General features: G+C 45.5%; 4 protein-coding genes across 10 annotated transcripts in view; 1 reads left to right on the top strand and 3 right to left on the bottom strand.

The window, feature by feature from the left end:
* The window catches only part of PIAS3 (protein inhibitor of activated STAT 3), a 27,742-nt gene extending 8,304 nt beyond the window's left edge, over window positions 1–19,438 (top strand). For 4 of the 6 annotated variants that reach the window (XM_016190632.2, XM_007528664.3, XM_060202007.1 and 1 more), the window contains exons 10-14: window positions 2,415–2,548; window positions 2,629–2,797; window positions 2,949–3,082; window positions 4,456–4,493; window positions 4,955–6,158. In XM_016190632.2, the coding sequence (XP_016046118.2) occupies window positions 2,415–2,548; window positions 2,629–2,797; window positions 2,949–3,082; window positions 4,456–4,493; window positions 4,955–5,221 (742 nt within the window). In that variant the 3' untranslated portion in view covers window positions 5,222–6,158. Of the gene's footprint in view, window positions 1–2,414; window positions 2,549–2,628; window positions 2,798–2,948; window positions 3,083–4,455; window positions 4,494–4,954; window positions 6,159–17,713 lie in introns of those variants that run through there. The other 2 variants (XM_060202005.1, XM_060202006.1) reach the window with 2 other exon arrangements.
* Window positions 1–21,372, bottom strand: part of GPR89A (G protein-coupled receptor 89A) — a 327,321-nt gene that overhangs the window by 100,100 nt on the left and 205,849 nt on the right. The gene's annotated exons all lie outside the window — the stretch shown is intronic.
* Window positions 6,394–9,565, bottom strand: NUDT17 (nudix hydrolase 17; the record flags this gene model as incomplete). Its single annotated transcript, XM_016190628.2, is given in 9 exon segments — window positions 6,394–6,556; window positions 7,164–7,220; window positions 7,222–7,257; window positions 7,259–7,293; window positions 7,599–7,697; window positions 7,957–8,049; window positions 8,171–8,196; window positions 9,039–9,266; window positions 9,352–9,565. Coding segments are annotated over 9 exon segments (951 nt in total), but the record flags the coding sequence as incomplete, so codon positions are not given.
* POLR3C (RNA polymerase III subunit C) overlaps window positions 12,333–21,372 on the bottom strand; it is a 21,668-nt gene continuing 12,628 nt past the window's right edge. The window contains exons 10-15 of one of the 2 annotated variants that reach the window (XM_007528665.3): window positions 19,269–19,329; window positions 17,814–17,964; window positions 16,108–16,209; window positions 15,929–15,978; window positions 14,434–14,583; window positions 12,333–12,873 (exon numbers count right to left, since the gene is read on the bottom strand). In XM_007528665.3, the coding sequence (XP_007528727.1) occupies window positions 12,792–12,873; window positions 14,434–14,583; window positions 15,929–15,978; window positions 16,108–16,209; window positions 17,814–17,964; window positions 19,269–19,329 (596 nt within the window). In that variant the 3' untranslated portion in view covers window positions 12,333–12,791. Of the gene's footprint in view, window positions 12,874–14,433; window positions 14,584–15,928; window positions 15,979–16,107; window positions 16,210–17,813; window positions 17,965–19,268; window positions 19,330–21,372 lie in introns of those variants that run through there. The other variant, XM_060202008.1, reaches the window with a different exon arrangement.

Here is a 21,372-nt window from a genome sequence, read left to right as displayed (position 1 = left end):
CCTGCAGGTGGGGAGCCGGGGACTCAAAAACCTGGATCCTCATGGATCGCTACCGCCCGACTCCCGTAGCAGTGGACTTTAAAGCATGAAGTCCCAAGTTTGATCCCCAGTAGCACACATACCAGAATGATGTCTGGTTCTTCCTCTCCTTCTTATCTTTCTCATTAATAAATGGAATCTTTAAAAAAAAAAAAGGCAGGGGAGAGCTGGGTGGTGGTGCAGCAGGTTAAGCGCACATGGTCCAAAGCTGCAAGGACCAGAGTAAGGATCCCGGTTCGAGTCCCCAGCTCCCCACTTGCAGGGGAGTCGCTTTCTCTCCCCCTCTGTCTTTCCTTCCTCCATTTTCCTCTGTTCTATCCACCAATGACATCAATAACAACAATAACTACAACAATAAAAAAGGGCATCAAAAGGGGAAATTAATAAAATAAAATTAAATTAAAAACCCTGGGTCATTCTCATGCCGAAATAGGCATCCTTCCATGGCTCCTGTTCCAGCCGCAGGTGAGCTATCTCCCTGGCCCTTGGACTCTATATTATTTTTAAAATATTTTACTTATTGGCTAAATACAGGAAGAAATTAGGGGGAATAGAGAGGGAGAGAGACAGGGACGTTATAGAGTGCAAGGACCCAGGTTCAAGCCCCCAATCCCACCTGCAGGAGTGAAGCTTCACAAATGGTGAAGCAGTGCTGTGGTCCCTGTCTCTCTCCCTCTCTATTCCCCCTAATTTCTTCCTGTATTTAGCCAATAAGTAAAAATATTTTAAAAATAATATAGAGTCCAAGGGCCAGGGAGATAGCTCACCTGCGGCTGGAACAGGAGCCATGGAAGGATGCCTATTTCGGCATGAGAATGACCCAGGGTTTTTAATTTAATTTTATTTTATTAATTTCCCCTTTTGATGCCCTTGTTTTATTGTTGTAGTTATTATCGATGTCATTGTTGTTGGGTAGGACAGAGAGAAATGGAGAGAGGAGAAGACAGAGAGGGGGAAAGAAAGATAGACACCTGCAGACCTGCTTCACCGCTTGCGAAGTGACTCTCCTGCAGGTGAGGAGCTGGGGGCTTGAACCGGGATCCTTACTCTGGTCCTTGCACTTTGCTCCATGTGTGCGTAATCCTCTGCACTGCCACCTGACTCCCTCTCTAAATATATATATATTTTCTTTTTTCTTTTTCTTTTTAAATTTGATAGAGACAGAGAGGAATTGAGAGGGGAAAGGGAGAAGGGGGCGGAGGGGGGCGGTGAGAGAGAGAGAGACCGAGACCAAGAGACACCTGCAGCTCTGCTCCACCACTCGTGAAGATTTCCCTCTGCAGGCGGGGACCAGGGACTTGAACCTGCAAGCTTGCACACTGCAATATGTGCGCTTAATCTCTAAATTTTGTTTTGTTTTTGTTTTTTTTTTAATCTCTATTTTTAATTGTACTATTTTTTTGCCAGAACATTGCTTAGCTCTGGCTTATGGTGGTGTATGGGACTTCAGAGTCTTGGGCATGAAAATCTTTTTGCATATCATTATGTTATCTCCCTTCCCACCTCCCATTCTTTAATATTTATTTATTAACAGAGAGAACACCAGAGTGTTACTGTCACACATGTTATGTTGGGGATCAAACACAGAAAGTATTTATGATCTTATTTCCCCCTAGAGCACTGCTCAGCTCTGGCTTATGGTGGTGTTGGAGATTGAACCTGGGACCTTTGGTGCCTCAGGCACAAAAGTTTTTTTTTTTTTGCATAATCAATATGCTGTCTTACCAGCCTAGAGAGCATTTATTTTAAAAACACAGCACTGGGAGTCGGGCGGTAGCACAGCGGGTCAAGTGCACGTGGTGCAAAGTGCAAGGACCGATGTAAGTTTAGGATCCCGGTTCAAGCCTTCGGCTCCCCACCTGCAGGGGAGTTGCTTCACAAGTGGTGAAGCAGGTCTGCAGGTGTCTATCTTTCTCTCCTCCTCTCTGTCTTTCCCTCCTCTATCCATTTCTCTTTGTCCTATCCAACAACAAAGACAGACAACAATAATAACTACAACAGTAAAACAACAAGGGCAACAAAAAGGGAGTAAATAAATAAATATTTTAAAAAAACCCAGCACTTTGGGGCTGGGTGGTGGGGCACCTGGTTGAGCACACGTTACCATGTGCAAAGACCTGGATTCAAGTCCCTGGTCTCCACCTACAGAGGGAAGCTTCACAAGCGGTAAAGCAGTGCTGCCGGTGTCTCTACCTACCCTCCCCCTCTCAATTTCTGTCTCTGTCCTAAATAAATAAATAAATATTAAAGAGAAGTCAGTAGAGTGGCTAATAGAACTTTTTACAGATGAGGAAGCTGAGGCTCAGGAATGTGCGTCACAGACTGCCCTGGCTCCGGCTCCTGCCCCTTGAATTCTCATTCCTCTCCTTTTCTAGTTTATTCATGGAGATTCTTAACTCCTGTTCGGATTGTGATGAGATCCAATTCATGGAAGATGGTTCCTGGTGCCCAATGAAACCCAAGAAGGAGGCATCTGAGGTTTGCCCCCCGCCAGGGTATGGGCTGGATGGTGAGTGATCCCTTGTCCCTTAGCTGAGCTCCCTCTGGCATGGCCTCTTCTCTGAGACGAAGCCTCCTTCCCACCTGCAGGCCTCCAATACAGCCCAGTCCAAGAGGGCAGTCCGTCAGAGAACAAGAAGAAGGTCGAAGTGATTGACTTAACAGTAGAAAGCTCCTCAGATGAGGAGGACCTGCCACCAACCAAGAAGCACTGCCCTGTCCCCTCAGCTGCCCTCCCAGCCCTTCCTGGGAGCAAAGGGTATGGGGGGGGAGGAGGAGTCTAGAACACCCTGGACAGAGGAAGGAGTTGGGGGCAGCTGAGGGGACAGAGCAGCAGAGTATGGGAGAAGCCGAGCTAAGAGGGGGCAGTCTGATTTCCTGGCTGCAGCAGCTCCTCCGTTCCCTCACAGGGTCTTGACATCTGGTCACCAGCCCTCTTCGGTGCTACGGAGCCCTGCCATGAGTACACTGGGCGGGGACTTCCTGTCTAGTCTGCCACTGCATGAGTACCCACCTGCCTTCCCACTGGGTGCTGAGATTCAAGGTATGATGCCAGGTACCACACAGTCCCTTTGCCGCTCCCTTCTCTCCAGAGAAAAGGAATCCTGGTCTTTTTCTTTCCTTGTCGCTGGGGTCTCACTGCATCAAGCTGACTTTCTAGTACAGAGTCAGAAGGAGAGGGGTCTGGTAGTGGTGCACCTGGTTGAGCACACGTTACAACGTGCAAGGGCCCAGGTGCAAGCCCCTAGTCCATACCTGCAGGGGGAAGCTTCACAAGCAGTGAGGCAGTGCTACAGGTGTCTCTCTCCCTTTCCATCTCCCCATTCCCTCTCAATTTTAGTCTCTATCCCATTAAAAAGAAAAAGAAAAAAAGAAAAGAAAGACACTACAGCATTGAAGCTTCTCCCAGTGTGGTGGGAGCTGAGTTTGAAATTTCCCTGTTTTTTTTTTTTTCCTGCCACCAGGGTTCTTGCTGGGGCCTGGTGCTAGCACTATGAACCCACCTCTCCCAGCAGCCATTTTTTTCTTTATTGTCTATTTTGATAGGATAGAGAGAAATTGAGAGGGGAGGGGAAGATAGGGAGAAAGATACTGCAGACCTGCTTCACCACTCATGAAGCTTCCCCCCCCCCCCGCAGGTGGGGAGTGGGGGGCTTGAACGTGGGTCCTTGCATATGGTAGTGTGTGTGCTTAACTGGGTGTGTGCTTAACTGGGTACACACACACACACACACACACACACACACACACACACACACACACACCACTCCTTTTTACTTTTAGGTAGAGACAGAAGTTAAGATGGAAGGGGAGGTAGGAGAAACACCTGCAGCACTGTTTCACTACTTGTGAAGCTTCCCCCCTGCAGGTGGGGTCTGGGGGCTTGAACTTGGTTCCTTGCACGCTGTAACGTGCACTCTATGGAGTGTACTACCAGCCAGCCCTCCTGCTTCTTTTCAAAACTTCCTGATTCTCTGATGAATGGCAACAATCCAAGGAACTTTGTTTATGGTAGGGGAAAAGGTAAGAAAGAAAGCTGAGGGGCAGGGCCAGGCGGTGGCACACCTGGTTAAGTGCACACATTAAAGTGTGCAAGGTCCCAAGTTCAAGCCCCTGGTCCTTACCTGCAGGGGGAAAGCTTCACATGTGGTGAAGTAGAGCTGCAGGTGTCTCTTATCTCTTTCCCTCCCTATCTTCCCTTCCCCTTTCAATTTCTGTCTCTACCCAATAGTAAATAAAGATATTAAAAAAAAAGCTGAGGGGTGGGGGAGATAGCATAATGGTTATGCAGACTCATGCCTGAGGCTCTGAAGTCCCAGGTTCAATCCCCTGCATCACCATAAGCCAGAGCTAAGCAGTGCTGTGTTTAAAAATAAATAAATAGAAAGCTGATCATTATTTTTCTTTCCCTACCAGGTTTAGACTTATTTTCTTTCCTTCAGACTGAGAGTCAGGTAAGTAGTCACATCTTCTGCCGTGAGATGTCAGATTCTAATGCTTCCTTTTCTTGACACATTTGCTTGCTTCTCCAGAGCAGGAAGCCACACGGGTCCTTCCACAGATTCCCTGTGACATTTGGTCTCAGGAGGTTTGGGTGTCCTGTCCCTGCCTGTTCACCTTCCCACACCCACATGCACTGGAGCCCACCAGGCCTGCCCCGACCAATGGGACATTCCACACATTTCAGACACTCAAGTCCTAGAACCTAGCAAGCTCCAGGGGCTGTCTCAAGGCAGTGGGTGAGGAAGTGGGGGCTGGGGATTGGGAGAGTCAGAGAAAGGCTCTTCTGCTGGTCAGAGAACTCCTTGGGACCCAGAGGGGCTGGTTTAGCTCCGGCATTTCTGAAATGAGTGACAGGGAGGTGGGTGGAAGCAGGGATACAATCTGAGAAAACGTTCCCTTGATTCCCTTCCAGCACTATAGCCCCTCTGTCATCACCTCACTTGATGAACAGGATGCCCTTGGCCACTTCTTCCAGTACCGAGGGACCCCTTCCCACTTCCTGGGCCCGTTAGCCCCCACATTGGGGAGCTCTCACCGAAGTACCACGCCAGCATCCCCTCCTGGCCGGGTCAGTAGTATTGTGGCCCCTGGTGGGGCCTTGCGGGAGGGGCATGGAGGGTCCCTGCCCTCTGGCCCCTCTTTGGCTGGCTGTCGGTCAGACATCATTTCCCTGGACTGAGTCCCCTGAATTCTGGAAATTTCACTGCCTCCCAACACTGGGCAAGTATGCTGCGGAGTCTCGACCCTTGGCCACTCTCACCCCTTGCAGGGGATTTGACTAAAGGCCAGAAAGACCTTCATGGACACCTGCATTTGGCCTTATCTCTGCCTGGCAAGGCCAGCACCCAAAGGGTTAATATTTAACCTCTTAAGGGACAATGGGGGTTTAATGCTGGAGATGTCTTTTTTTAGGCAGCTGGCACATTTCTTTGGGTATCAATCCAGGGTATGCCAACCTAGGCAGTGACAGGCAAGTGGGGTGGGGTGTAAGTTGGAGGAAAGGCTGATCCCTTGGCCTTTGATTGTCTAGAGCCTGGTGGGAAAGGGGCCTTTCTCTCCTTCCCCAGGTTCCATCTGTCTGTTTCCCCAGTCCAAGGCGATGGCCCCTCCCAACCTCTTATCGTCTATTCATGTCCATTCCATTCTCATAAGCCAGAAAGCTAGGTGGAGAAAAGTTGGACGTGTGGGCAAAGCACTATTTTGGGTTGTGGATTTTTTTTTTGTACATAAAAAACACTCAAGCACTCCAAAGATGACCTTCCTCTGCCTCTGACTTCCCAGCATGACTGAGAAGAGGTCTTGGCCCTGCTTCCCAAGAGGCTTGGGCTCAGGGCCTGACCCATGACCTGGGTCTTTCTATTTATATATTTAAATTCACAATGTTTCTTGTGCCAGCCAGGCCAGGGCCTGAACTTCTAGAAGCACAAGGCCCTGTGATTAGACCTGGCTTATTCTGCACCTTTCCTGGGAGCTGAGGGTGGGGGGTGGACCTTCCCACTCTCCCCAATCAGCTATTTCCAGGCTCCTGTAGGTCATAGGACCTAGGTGGTCATTTTCCTTTTTATTTCCAAAGTTGTAACAAAGTTCTCATCCATAATAAAGAGTTGTGAATGTTCTGTGTGTCTTGTAGGTGAGATGGGTAGGGGGTAATGCACTTGGCTTTCCAGATGCCTGGTCTGGAGTCGGGAAAGAGGTCCATGCTTTCTTCCTCCTCTGCCTGGATCTGGGTTAATTCCTTACACGTGGCAGGGACGGCGTGGGAGGTGGACGGTTACAGTGAGAGTTTCCAAGAGCAGCTGGTTTTCCTTTCCCTTTCGCCCTCATGCTGAGGAGCCTTTAAGCTTCCTCACCCTACCTGCCCTGATGTTGCAGCCAGGACCCTAGCTGAACCAAGGCAGACTCGGTCAGGTGCTGATTCTCTCTGCATTCTGCTGTGGCTGGGGTGGTCCGCAGCAGGGTGGACATAGGCAAGGCCAGAGATTGCACTGCTCCCCCCTCCTATAGTTCCACGGCACTGCAAGATGACAGAGTGACAACTGTCTGGGCTGTGCCTAGTGGCCTAGCCCACTTCCAGATCCATTAGGTCACCCAATCCTCCCAACTACTGCTTATTTTATTTTTTCATTTTCATCAGAGCACTGCTCAACTCTGGCTTATGGTGGTTAGGAGATGTAACCTGGGACCTTAGAGTCCTATGAGAGTCTGTTTGCATGACCATTATGCTATATCCCCCACCCACTTAATTTTAATTAATTAGAATGTTTGAGAAAGGGAGAGACATGTGCCATGCTGGGGACTCAACTCTGGACCTCATGCTTGAGAACCCAACCCTTTATCAAAGGTACCACCTCCCAGCTCATTTTTACTGAGATGAAGCAGGTTCAAGTAGTGTAAAATGACTTGCCCTTAAATCCAGGTCTCCTGGCTGAGCCAGCAGGAGCAGAAACTTGGGAATTTGATGGGCATTGCACTGACATGATTTCATCATCGGTTAACTAACTCAACCTCTAAAATCTCCATGGAACAAAATCTACCTTTAGCCACCACCCAAGTATGGGAGAGGAATGGAACCTCTCCCTGTGTCCATGATATACTGGAGACATGGAGAAGGTCTTACTTACAGGACAGAGGGTGGCAGGTCCTGGGGGACAGGTCTGGGTGTCTCTGGCCCATTCTCTGGCTGCCGCCACAGCAGCTATATCTGGTCCAAGCCAAGGCCCCCACCTCACTTGGGTTTTGTTGAATCTGGGCCTATGGCCAAAGAGAGTTCCTCCCAGGAGTCCTTTTTTTTTTTTCTTCTTTACTTTGTAAATGCTGGGGCTTTAAGCATGTACGATTTCACCATACTTGGACCAATTTTTCTTTCAGACAGAGATGTAGCAAGGAGGGAGAGACACACTATTAAACAGGTGCTTCCACAGCACTGGGAGGCCTGCTTTTGATCACAGGTGGAATTGAGACTTGCAATTCTTGGTTCTCTCAGACCTCCCTTCTCCCTACCCTCAGTATGACAGAGTACCAGGTGGAACCCCTTCTTCCCTCATTGTCAGCCCTACCTGCAGCTGCTGCTGGGACTCCTGGGATATCACAAGTAGATAGAGAATAATGTGGTGGTACTTGGGGAGACCCCAACTCAACTGTGGAGGATATGCCAACTTAAGAGAAAAAAACCAGTAAAAGTGACAATCTTTGAGACTGTAATGTAGTTGAGGAAGTGGAGGGTAGAAATGGCACAGGAAGGACATGAGAGAGAGCCAGAGGCACCCGAGAGAGCTAGGGTCTCCAAATCATCCATGGTTTCCCCTGTGGCCATGGCACATTCCATAGTTTGGGGGTGGGGAGGTGTGACAGGTGGTGGTGAGGGGTTGAGGGCTCTGGGTTAAATTAGGGACCTTTGTTTAGTCCCTGCCTCACCTCCCATAACCCCAGAGGGACCCAAGAGAACAGGCCTTGGGGCAGCTGTAATCCAGTCTCTTTCCAAAGCTCTTAAAGTCCTGTGTCCAACAGCTGGGAGTCAGAAAGGTTAAGTGAGAGAGGGCAGGGCTTGACTCTCCAAGTCCTTGCTTTGCTTTTCAGCCCACAACAGATTAGGACAGGGTGCAGACTGGGCCAACTGGTTGGCAAGTACCTCTTCATCAGCTTCTACATGTCTACCTGCAACGTTGAGGCCAGGAAGTGAAGGGGGGTGTTCTTGGCTATGGCAACAGTGAACATGGGTTCAGGGTTCAGAAGGGCTGGGGGGCCTCTCTCTAGTGGATCCACAGTTGCTGGGGCCTCTGGCAACTCTATGAACATGCGACACCTCTGGGCTGACTTCCTCTGTCCCGACACTGGGAAAAGCTATGTTGTATGAAGGGCAATTAAAAAATAGTATATATATATATATTTTTATTTACTTATTTTTCCTTATTTTTTTGTTGTAGTTATTAATGTTGTTGTTAGGACAGACAGAAATGGAGAGAGGAGGGGAAGACAGAGAGGGGGAAAGCAAGATAGACACCTGCAGACCTGCTTCACTACCTGTGAAGTGACTCCCCTGCAAGTGGGGAGCTGGGGATCCTTAGCTGTCCTTGCCCTTTGCGCAGCATGCGCTTAACCCGCTGTGCTACTGCCGACTCCTGATTTTAACTTTTATTTAAGCTCATCACTGCTCAGCTCTCGCTTATGATTGTGTTGGGGAATTGAGTTTAGGACATAAGAACCTCAAGTATGGAGTTTTTTTTTTTTTTTTTTTTGTATTATCTTTATTGGTTAGACAGCCAGAAATCGAGAGGGATGAGCGAGAGAGACAGAAACCTGCAGCCCTGCTTCACTTGAATCTGGGTCCTTGTGCACTCTAATGTGAGCGCTTAACCAGGTGCGCCACCAACCGGCCCCAAGTACGTAATTCTTCATACACACCAATATGCCATCTTTCTCCCACACTACCCTTCCACACCCCCACTTCCCTCTCCACCCCCCGCAAATTTCTTCCCTGGACTTTTCAGGGTGCTCACCTGGAGGTACCCAGAAATTGGGGAAATTTCTGAGAGTGCGTGCTCTTAGAATGTGGTCGCTGGACTGCAGAATGACAGCCACACCCAGGTCCACACCTCGGTTGGTGGGCAGCTAGGCTGCTAGGGGCCTCTGCTTCTGGTCAAGGGCCACGAAGGGGCAGAAAGGGGGTCGTTGGCGGAGCCGCGGGGGTGGGGGGTAGGGCTTAAGAAAGGGCAGAGAGGCAGAGCCTGGCAAGTTGCCCGGCCCCCAAACCGCCCCTCCCCCCAATACCTCTTGTCCCCAGCTCCCCCGCGAGGCCCCCCTTCCCCGGACCTGGAGCGGAAGCTGCTCGGCAGCGGCGCTGCCCGCACTTCAGGCTGCAGTGCATGGGCCACGGCCCGAGCCCAGACCTGGCGCCCAGGAGCCCGCATACACTCCCGGCAACCGAAGCAGCAGAACCCGCGGGACCGCCATGCTGCGGGCTCTGGGCGCTGCAGCCGCTGCCTGCCCCCTGGTGGCCCTGCGGATCCTCCCACCCCAGCGGAGGCTAATCAGGCTTCATTCTATAGTTAACTGAAGTCGGGGAGTCATCAGCTCCGATGCTCTGTTTAGATTCCCCAGATTGATTTTGGGACTCACATGCACTTCCCCACTGGGCCCTGGCTTCACTATAAGCACGCCTCTATAGCACTCCGCACACCTATTTCTTACAGTACCACGTTGAATTATGTTATCACAACTGGCTCCTAACTAGACGCCCAGGAAACGGACACCTCTCCTCAAATGGCAACCAATGACCCTTTTCAAGACACCGTTTTACTCCCCAGCCTTACACTCTGCCTGGTATTACAAGTCTCCAAACAGTCCTGCCCCCAGCAAATTATGCTCTGTACTACCTGCCACCAGCGTGGTCTTTCCCTCCCTCCCTCCCTCCACTAGGGTATTGCTGGAGCTCTGCCTGCATAACAAGTCCACCATTCCTGGTGGCTTTTGATAAGGAGAGAGGAACTGAGAGGAGAGAGATGGATGATAGAGGCACTTGAAGGCCAGATTCACGACTTGAGAAGCTTTCCCCCTGCAAGTGAGGACTGGGGGCTTGAACCCAGGTCATTGCACCACCCCCACCCCCCTTATTTTTTTTTTATTACTTCCAAGGTCGCTGGGGCTAGGTGCCAGCACTATGAATCCACAGCTCCTGGTGGCCACCTCCCCCTTCCTTTCTATTTTTATTTGATAGGACAGAGAGAAACTGATAGGGAAAGAGAAAGACACCTGCAGATCTGCGGGTGGGGAGCAGAGGCTTGAACCTAGATTGTTGTACATGGTTATATGTACACTTAACTGAGTACACTATCTCCCAGCCCCCCCCCCCCCCCTTTAATAAAACACTGCTATTAGTGAAACTTCTCCCCTGCAGGTGCTGTCATGTGGTGGCCAGGGGCTGAAACCTGGGCCCTCAGGCATGGTAATATGTGTGCTCGCTGGGTGAGTCACCTCTTGGCCCCCAACTACACATTCCTTTCCCTTATAACCTCCAGTATATCCTTGTACTCAGTTGTCAGTTCTCACTAAGTGTTCACTCACAGCTTATTCATGGTATCCTAGTATCTAGCCCCACATTGGGCACACAGTAAGTAGTCAGAAAATAATGAGTGGCTTGAAGGCAGAGAAGGTAGCTAAGCTTTGCATATCTTACCTAGTATGTTGTCTGGCAGTCGATTTAATTGACATTCATATGTTTAGTGAGTGAGAAAACACTGGTATGAAGAAACTGGAGGGTGGGGAAACAACATAGTGGTTCTGTAAAAGACTTTAATGCCTGAAGCTCTAAGGTCCCAGGTTCAATTCCTAGCACCACCATAAGCCAGAGCTGAGTGGTGCTCTGGTTTCTCTGTCCTCTATCTCTCATTAAAATAAAACAAGTAGGGTGGGGGAAATAGCATAATGGTTATGCAAACAGACTCTCATGCCTGAGGCTCCAAAGTCCCAGGTTCAATCCCCCATACCACCATAAACCAGAGCTGAGCAGTGCTCTGGTATTTCTCTCTGTGTCTCTCTGTCTGTATCTCTCTCAAAAATAAAATAAATAAAATATTAAAAAAAAAAAATAAAAAAATAAATAAAAAAAATAAAACAAGTAAAACATTAAAATGGGCTGAGCAGTGGCACACCTGGTTATGTGCACATTACCATGCGAAGGACCTAGGTTTGAGCCCTGGCTCCCTACCTGCAGGGAGGGAACTTCACACACAATGAAGAAGTGCTGCAGGTGTCTCTGTCTTCCTCCCTCCCTCCTATCAATTTCTCTTTGTCCTATCAAATAAAGAAAAACAGTGTCAGTGACAACCCTGATGGCAATAAACAATAAATAAAGACATTAAAAAAGAGGACAACACTAGAAAGGTTATAACATCTGAGGGGCTGGGTAATGGCACACATGGTTGAGCACATGTTAGCATGCACAATGACCCAGGTTCAAGTCCCTGGTCCCCACCTGTGGGAGGGATACTTAAGGAGTGATGCAGTAGGTTTCAGGTGTGTCTCTCTCTCTCTTTACCACACTATTTTCCCCTTCCATTAGTTTCTATCCAATAAATGAATAAAAAAACAAAAATCCCCACATCTGATCTGAGTTAAAAAAAAAAAGCAGAAACTGCTGAGACAAATTATTATAACCAGATTAATACTAATGGTACACACACACAGGGAGAGAGAGAGAGAGAAGAGAACACTTAGAATTGGTGCTTTTAAGGGGCCACATAGAAGAAGGCAATGATTGAACACTCATCACATGCCAGGCACTATGTGAAGTGATTTCCACACAGATCTTCTGATTGCTAGAAACCTGGAGCCAGAAAATGTGACTTCCATTCATAGATTCTAGTGTGGTTGTTTGGACATTCTACCTGCTAGTTCAAAAAACAGCGCTCCCCCCCCCCCCCCCCCCCCCGTTACACAGTAGGCTTTTACATTTTCTGCACAATGCGTATTTGGGATATTCTACCTGCTAGTTCAGAAAATAGCTTTTTTTTTCCTTCTCCCCCCCCCCCACATAGCAGGCTTTTACATTTCCTGCACAGTGTGTGTATGTATTTAAGATTACAGATAAGCAAAATAAAGACCAGGTCTATGGGGCAGGATAGTGGCTTGCTCAGAGGACATACATTACCAGTCCTGGGTCTAAGCCCTTGGTTTCCATCTGCAGAGGGAAAGCCTCAGAAGTAGTGAAGTAGTGCTGCAGGTATCTTTCCTTCTCACTCCCTACCTTCCCCTACTCTCCTAATTTCTCTACCAAAAACAAATACACAAAAAGCCACCAAGAGTGGAGATTCAGTGTGCTTTAGCTCCAGTGATAACGCTGATGGCAACTAAAAAAAAAAGAAAGAAAAAGAAAAAGAACAGGTCCAGTCTTTTGAAAATGAAAAGAACTGCCTAACAAGAACTGCTCTCTACAGCCAGGAGAGTTTAAAAATAGGCTGATTTGGCTGACTTCTTCATGGGCACTGATATATAAGAGAGATGAATGATCAAGTTGGTTTAAGTTTCTTCTCCCTGCCAACATTTGATTAAGGTGAGACTACATTGAAGGGTTCAAGAAGGAATCAGTAAACTTAAAAAAAAAAAAGGTGTATTCTGGGTGGTAGGTATCCAGGGTGGATTTCAGTATAAGAAGCTTGTACTGAACTTATCCTAATGCAAAGAATGTATTCAAACACATCCTTTATTTTGCCTTCCAATCTGCCCAGCTCTTTGGAGGAAGACTCTTCTTCTGGTCATAGTCTCTTCATGGTGCTCTCAATGTAGGACTCCAGCAGGAAAATGGTTTCATCCACTTGGATCTCACTGGCATCCAATCTGAATGAAAAAATGAAAGTGTTTGCCTACACTTGACATATTAGCATATTTAATATTTTTGAGCTGTGTGTGGTCACTGAGCTTGGTTACCCTTGAGAGTAATGGATGGAAAGTTGGGCAACGTGGTCTGGGAGGTAGTACAGTAGATAAAGCACTAGATTCTCAAGCTTGAGGTCATAAGTTTGATCCCCGGCAGCACATGTACCAGAGTAATGTCTGATTGTTTCTCTCCTCCTATCTTTCTTATTAATAAAAACCTTTAAGGGGAAAAATAGAGTTGAGCAACTAAGAGATCATTCTCTTGCTTACTTAAACACTTATGTGCCAGGTACTATGAGAATTCTTGGGTGTTCAAAATACATGGCTTCTGTCCTGGGATACATTTCAGTCTCACAATCAGGAAAAAGAGTAACATGTTTATAGGCACAAGTATGAAAGGATCTAGTGTGGGTAGTGCACCTGGTTAAGTGCACACATCACAGCCCCTGCTTCCTGCTGCAGGGAGATGCTGAAGCAGGTCTGGAGGTGTCTCTCTTTTTCTCTCCCTAACTTCCCTTCCCTCTTAATTTTTCTCTGTGTCTCTATCAACAACAATAGCAACAAGATAATAAATAAAACTACTAGTTACAGGATATAAACCCAAAATATACTGGCAACAACTAAAAAATACTAAACTGGCATAAAACGAATATGAGCAAAATTAACAAAAAAGTAATGCTTTGAACACTGGTAATAACAAGATATCATTGAGCAAAATCAAAGGCCTAACTAATGGAAAGACTACCTATGATTTTGCGGTGTAAGAGTCAATGCTAAGATAATCTTCAAAGTGACCAAGAGAACCAAAGCAGTATTAAGGTGAATGATAAGGAGTGACAAGAAATGAAGGTGGAGAGGCTGCTACGGGTTGTGAAAGGCAAGGAGTGTGGCATTTGCACTTTTAACTATGAGGAGTCAAAAAGTATCTGAGTTTGGAGACTAAAACTATCAGTTGTTTTTAAGATAATACCTTTGAGGGGGCCAGGTGGTGGCACACCTGGTTAAGTGCACGTATTACCATGCACAAGGACCTAGGTTCAAGCCCCCTGTCCCCACCTACAGAGGGAAGCTTCACAAATGGTGAAGCAGTGCTGCAGGTGTATCACTCTATCTCCCCCTTCTTGAGTTCTCTCTGTTCTGTCAAATAAAGTTTTTTAAAAAATTGTTAAAGATAATAGTTTTGAGAGCACTATAGGACATGGCTTGAAGAGGTAAGTGGTGTGAAGATACAGGAAAGAAAGGATGCAGGCCAAATGGTGCCCAATATGAAAGGTCAGAAGTGAAGCACATTACTGAAGTAAAGTCAACAGCCTTGGTGAACAAAAGTGTGTGTGTGTGAAGGGAAAAGACGTTAAGGCTATTTTCAGAGTTTCTAATTGAGGAAAACAGAGGAGTTCATTTCCTTGAATTGAGTGAGGAAGTTTTGCTTTGCTAGTGTTAAGTTGAAGGCCCTGTAAGATGTGGAGGTGGGTTTGCTTAGAAAGTGTTTTGAAACCCAGGCCTGAGTTTTATTATGCTTACTTGTTGACATTACGTTTCAGAGTCTCCAGCTGCTGGCGCTCAGGGGCTGTGATCATCTCCTCTATTTCTTGTAGCTGGGTCTCCTCTGCACCTGTAGCCTGCATGGAAGCGATGATGGCTTCTATTCTCTGAGACTTATCTAGAAGACGCCTGTCAGAAAAATACAACTCTGAGGCATGTTCCCTAGCCCTGGACATTCTCTTATTCTCTAGTCCTGGAGTCTTTTTTTTTTTTTTTTTTTCCTTCCAGGGTTATTGCTGGGGCTTGGTGCCTGCACTACGAATCCACTACTCCTGGAGGCTATTTTCTCCATTTTGTTGCCCTTGTTGTGTGTTGTAGTTGTTATTGTTGTCATAGCTGTTGTTGTTGTATAGGACAGAGAGAAATGGAGAAAGGAGGGGAAGACAGAGAGGGCAAGAGAAAGATAGACACCTGCAGACCTGCTTCATCGCTTGCAGAAGTAGTTCTGGATTCTTAACTTCCCCTTCTTTTATCATGTTACTAGTGGGCAATGTCACCCTCTGAGCCTTCTACAAACTAAGTAAGAACTGTGACATTACAGTAGGGGAGACAGCATAGTTGTTATGCAAATAACTTCCATGCCTGAGGCTCTGATGCCCTAGGTTGGGTCCCAAATTCTACCCCTGGCACCACCACCACAAGCCAGCTGAGCAGTACTCTGACTAAAAGGGGGGGGGGGGACACCAACAAACAAAAAAAATTGACTCTTAAAAAAAAAAAAATTTCTGGGAGTTGGGCGGTAGCGCAGCAGGTTAACTGCATGTGGCGCAAAGCGCAAGGACTAGCAGAAGGATCCCGGTTTGAGCCCCGGGCTCCCTACCTGCAGGGGAGTCGCTTCACAGGCAGTGAAGCAGGTCTGCAGGTGTCTGTCTTTCTCTCCCCCTGTGTCTTCCCCTCCTCTCTCCATTTCTCTGTCCTATCCAACAACAATGACATCAATAACAACAATAATAACTACAGCAATAAACAAGGGCAACAAAAGGGAATAAATAAATAAATATTTAAAAAAAATTCTTACTATCCCATATTTGCATTGAAAAATTGGGGCCACTTTATACATTTCTCTTAAGTTTAATTTGTGAAGTATTTCACTGGGGCATATTAGAAAAATAGAGACTAATGCATGACTTATGCCAAACTAAGCCAATGACTCATAGCAACCAGTCTGCTTGCTGTCTCTACCAATTTCTGTTTCTATAGGAAATATCCCCCTCAAGTGTAATCTTGAAAAGTGTAATTATTTTGGGTACAGAGACAGTTCACACAGTATATGCCTTGTCAGGCATGTTGCCCAGGCTCAAACCCTGGCACCATATGAGAGTGCCACAGCACCAGGGGCAGTTCTGGTGCAATGGTATCTACCTCTCTGTGAATGAAAATGTTGGCCTGGGAGTGGTAAAATCACACACCATGAGGCTTTTGCTCTGTGAAAGGGGAGGGGGAAGAAAGAAAATGTAACTAGTCAACTACTCACTTGTTCTCTTTGGTTTCAAATTGCCTCCTTTCTATCAAGTTGGCTATACTCTGAGGGAGAGAAGAAATACAGGACATGCACACAGTTCTCTTTAGGAAGCTCAGGTAAAAAAGGCTAAGGGGGATATGAGGGTGAGATTTGCTTGTGTGGAGGGAGTGGGGAGTAGGTGTAGAAGTTACCTTATAGCATCTGTGCAGTAACATTCGTGCAGCTGACAAGACGGTCACAGTGTATAAATAGAAGGTCCTGGATGGGGCATGGTCTGGTGTTTTGGGAATTTCCTGATTGTCCACAGGAAGAAAAGGAAAGAGAAATCATACCATCCTTCCTTCACAAGGGGCAAAGTAGACACTTGTCCTATCTGCTATTATTCAGGCCCTCCCTTTCACCTATACTTAACTCTTCCCTAGTCATTTAGTATTTGTATTTATGGCATAATCAATTATAGGGAAAATTGGCTTGCCTTGAATTGGGAAGAAAAGGCAACTAACATTTATTGAGTAACTTTTACATGCCAGGCACACTGCTGTTGAGTTATTTTTCTTTATTGCCACCAGGGTTATCAGTGGGCTCGGTGCTGTCACTACAAATGCACCAATCCCAGTAGACATTTTTCTCTCTCTCTCTCTTTCTATTTTATTGGATAGGACAAAGAAGTTGAGAGAGAAGGGGGATGGAGAGGGAGAGAGAAAGAGAAACCTGCACACAGGAAGCGGGGGTGTAGCACAGCGGGTTAAGCGCACGTGGCGCAAAACGTAAGGATTGTCTTAAGGATCCTGGTTTGAGCGCTTGGCTCCCCACCTGCAGGGGAGTCCTTTCACAGGCGGTGAAGCAGGTCTGCAGGTGTCTATCTTTCTCTCCTCCTCTCTGTCTTCCCCTCCTCTCTCCATTTCTCTCTCCTATCCAGCAACGATGACATCAATAACAACAAAAACTACAATAAAACAAGGGCAACAAAAAATAAATGCAGGGAGTTGGGTGGTAGCACAGTGGGTTAAGCGCATGTGGTGCAAAGCGTAAGGACCGGTTAGGATCCGGATTTGAGCCCCCAGCTCCCCACCTGCAGGGGAGTCACTTCACAGGCAGTGAAGCAGGTTTGCAGGCATCTTTCTGTCTCTCTTTCTCTCTATCTCCCCCTTCTCTCTCAATTTCTGTCTCTATCCAATAATAACAAAAAATAAATGTTCAAGCCCCCGTTCCCTGCCTACAGAAGAAAGCTTCACAAGTGAAGTAGGGTAGGGCTGAAGTGTCTCTCTGTCTCTACCTCCTCCCTACTCAATTTCTCTTAATAAATAAATAAATAAATAAGTAAGTAAATATAAAAAATTAAAAAAGAAAGAAATCTAAACACTTGCTTGACTTCTCAGGAAGCATCCCCCCTGCAGGTGAAAAGCGAGGGCTTAAACCCAGTGCACTAAACCTGGTGTGCCACCACCCAGCCCTGTTGTTCAGTTTTACCAAAAACTCTTACAATTTTTACACCACCATCCAATGCCAATTTACGTAGGAAAACTAGTGGTAGGTACTGTGTAGTAGCTGAACTAGAGGCAGAGCTGTGATTCTGACTCCAAAATCCATCCCATTTATTGCCTCATAAGGGCTACTACACAGGTCTGCACATAGTAGGGACCCAGTAGATGCTGTTGAAAAAAAGACTTGAGGAAAAGACAGAGATCTAGGGGAGAAAAGGAGAAGGCTGTGCCTCATTTTTCACTAGATAAGATAAAAGCTCCACAATCATCTTCCAAGTGCTTTACTGTGTCTTTGTTAACATTTCTGTTTCAGAGCTGGATGCAGTTTGCCTGGGTTTTAGCATGTTTGCCTGAAGAGTTTCTTCCACCCTCGGCCAGCTCTGTTGGTTGGTGACTGGCTCCTCTTTGGTTACCTGGAGTGAAATGAAATTTTCTGAGAGCATCTTATAAAGCATGTCCTTGGCCTCCTTTGCTGGAATCATTGCAAAGTCTTCAACTTGCTTCTGCTCCAAGTGTTTCTTTTGCAAAACAAGACGAAATATCCTGGCACAGCGAGACCCAAATCTGGAAGGGAATTTACTGGGTTATAGTGTTAGAAAACTCCTGATTTCTTGATAGACCCCTGAATTACAATGCCTGTTATTTCTCTGCTGAACTATTTTTATTAATTACTAACAGATATGTATTATGCCAGACATGGCAGAAATTCTTTGATATCTCTGTAGTTTTATCTCCAGCCTCCATGCTGTTTGGTTAAAATCAGGGTAAACACAATAGGTCAAAAGACCTTAGGTTAGCAGCCCTGAAATATATCTGCATCTTTGGAGGAAGGTTAGGCTTTGCAGAGTAAACATAGAGTCTGATAAAGTTATTAGAATTGGAGAAAACAAGACTGATATAGAGTGGTCTACATACTAGGAGAGAGATCATTCTATTATGCATGCCCTTAAGATGTTTATGTAGGGGGCTGGTTGGTGGTGCACCAAGTTAAGTGCACATATTATTATGCACAAGGAACCAGGTTCAAGCCCCTGTCCCTGTCTGCAGACGGAAAGCTTTAAGAGTAGTGAAGCAGTGCTGCAGGTGTCTTTCTGTCTAACTCTCCCTCCCTTTCAGTTTCTCTGTTGTATCTAATAAAATAAAGTTTAAAATAAATTTAAAAAGTCAATGAAATATTTAAAAAAAAGATGTTTATGTATAGCTGTATGCACACATACCCAATAAATAGAGAGGCAGAGCAGTTAGTGAGAGAGATTCTAAAGAGTCCATGGGAGACATCTGGGTGACATTTGGCAGAACTTCATTGAGAGATGTATGCTGTGAGTCCAACACTCCATATTCCCTCTTTTCTCTCACTACTGATGGTTAATGACATTTATTTTTCAACCCTGAGACTCGAACGAAACTCTATTCCTTGGCATCCAGAGAGTCCCAGAGTGGCTTTTTGATATTGTAGGAAAAGTTGTGACACATTTTTGCATAGAAAAACAGAAAAAATATGTCAGGACTTTTCTGACAAACCAATAGAAAGTAAATGCATGCTTAGCTTCTATTTGCAGATGGGTGTGGCCCCATTTCCCTGTGTGGAGCCAGGACTCAGAGGAACTGACCAGACAGTAGTTAATCATAAAGTAGTCACCAAATACTGACTCACTTGAGGGCCTCAGTTTCCATATTTGTAAGCAAAGGTTTAAGGAAGGCTAGTTAACTGTAGTCATTGGAAATTAAGCAGCAGGATTCTGAGGGCAAAGAGTAGATGGCATCCACAGCAGTCTAGTGAGAAAACGAGGCAAGACATGCCTATATTGGTTATTTACATAACAAACTGCTTGTTCAAACAAGGCATGGAAAGAATGACCCCTACTTACCTTTCCTGTACAACAGACTCCAGGGTGGCTGTGGCTAGGGAGGCTAGAGCCTTATGCAGATCTTTGTGAAGAAGATTAAGGTCACTCAAGTCAAAGTTTGGCCTGGTCATTATGATAAAAGTTTTAATTCCAAGTCTCAAATGTATAAATAAAATCTAAATGCTACTGTTTTCCACATTGGTTTCATTTATGGTAGGTAAGTATTCAAAACCTTAATTAAGGACAGGGAAGACAGCATAATGGTTATGCAAAGACTCAGGCCTGAGCTGAGTAGCACTCTGGTAAAACAAACAACATAAAAAACAAACCTTAATTAACTAGGGCATTTAAGTAAGAGTTTTGGCTAACTAAATTTGGTTAACTAAAATTTCTTTAAAAAATAATACATGGTGGTCCAGGAGGTGGCGCAGTGGCTAAGGCACTAGACTCTCAAGCATGAGGTCCTGAGTTCAATCCCTGGCAGCACAAGTACCAGAGTGATGTCTGGTTCTTTCTCTCTCTCCCCTATCTTTCTCATAAATAAATAAATAAAATCTTAAAAAAAAAAAATACATGCAGGGGAGTCAGGCGGTAACGCAGCTGGTTAAGCACACATGGCACGAAGCACAGGACTAGCTTAAGGAGGCCCTGGCTCCCCACCTGCAGGGGAGTTGCTTCACAGGCAGTGAATCAGATATGCAGGTGTTAGTCTTTCTCTCCTCCTTTCTCTCTCCCCTCCTCTCACCATTCTTCTCTGTCCTATCCAACAACAACAACAATAACTACAACAATAAAACAAGGGCAACAAAAGGGAATAAATATTAAAAAAAAAAAACTTAAAAAAAATACAAGCAAAGGAGGACCTAGTGGAGGTTGAATTGTTATATGGAAAACTGGAAAATGTTACACATGTACAAACTATTGTATTTTACTGCCAACTTAAACCAAGAAAAATACATGGGCAGAGGAGATAGTATACTGGTTATGGAAAGAGATTCTTATGTCTGAGGCTTTGAAGTCCCAGGTTCAATCCCCCACACCAGAAGCCAGGACTGAGCAGTGCTTGGGTAAAGAATAACAAACACTATGAACCACCAAGCTAGAAGAAATGGATGATTTCCTAACACCTACGAACTTCCAAAATTAAATAAAGAGGAACTAGATAATATGAACAGGCCTATCACAGCTAATGAAATTGAAACAGTTATCAAAAACCTTTCCAAGAATAAAAGTCCTGGACCAGATGGTTTTACAAATTAATTCTACAAATCTTTCAAGGAAGAGTTAATACTTCTGCTTATAAAAGTCTTCCAGAAGATTGAAGGCACAGGAATACTCCCTTCCAGCTTCTATGAAGCCAACATCACTCTGATACCAAAATCAGAGAGGGACACAACCAAAAAAGAAAATTATAGACCAATATCTTTGATGAACACAGGTGCTGAAATATTGAACAAAATTTTAGCCAAATGGATACAGCAATATATTAAAAAGATTGTTCATCATGACCAAGTGGGGTTTATCCCAGGGATGCAAGGTTGGTTTAATATACATAAATCAATCAACGTGATCCACCACATTAATAAAAGCAAGACCAAAAACCACATGGTTATATAAATAGATGCAGAGAAAGTCTTTGACAAAATCCAACATCCCTTTATAATCAAAACACTACAAAAAATGGGAATAGATGGAAAATTCCTCAAGATAGTGGAGTCTATATATATAGCAAACCTATAGCCAACATCATACTCAATGGTGAAAAACTGGAAGCATTTCCACTCAGATCAGGTACTAGACAGGGCTGCCCACTATCACCATTACTATTCAATGTAGTGTTGGAAGTTCTTGCCATAGCAATCATGCAGGAGCAAGGAATGAAAGAGATACAGATTGGAAGAGAAGTCAAACTCTCCCTATTTGCAGATGACATGATAGTATATATAGAAAAACCTAAGGAATCCAGCAAGAAGCTTTTGGAAATCATCAGGTAATACAGGAAGGTGTCAGGCTACAAAATTAACATACAAAAATCAGTGTCATTCCTCTATGCAAATACTAAGTTAGAAGAAAATGAAATCTAGAAATCAATTCCTTTTACTATAGCAACAAAAACAATAAAATA

Source organism: Erinaceus europaeus, chromosome 11 (genome assembly GCF_950295315.1).
Source record: "Erinaceus europaeus chromosome 11, mEriEur2.1, whole genome shotgun sequence".
In the NCBI taxonomy this organism is placed as follows: Eukaryota; Metazoa; Chordata; class Mammalia; order Eulipotyphla; family Erinaceidae; genus Erinaceus; species Erinaceus europaeus.
Note: the sequence above shows the minus strand (reverse complement) of the source record. Positions and strands in the feature narration are given on the sequence as shown.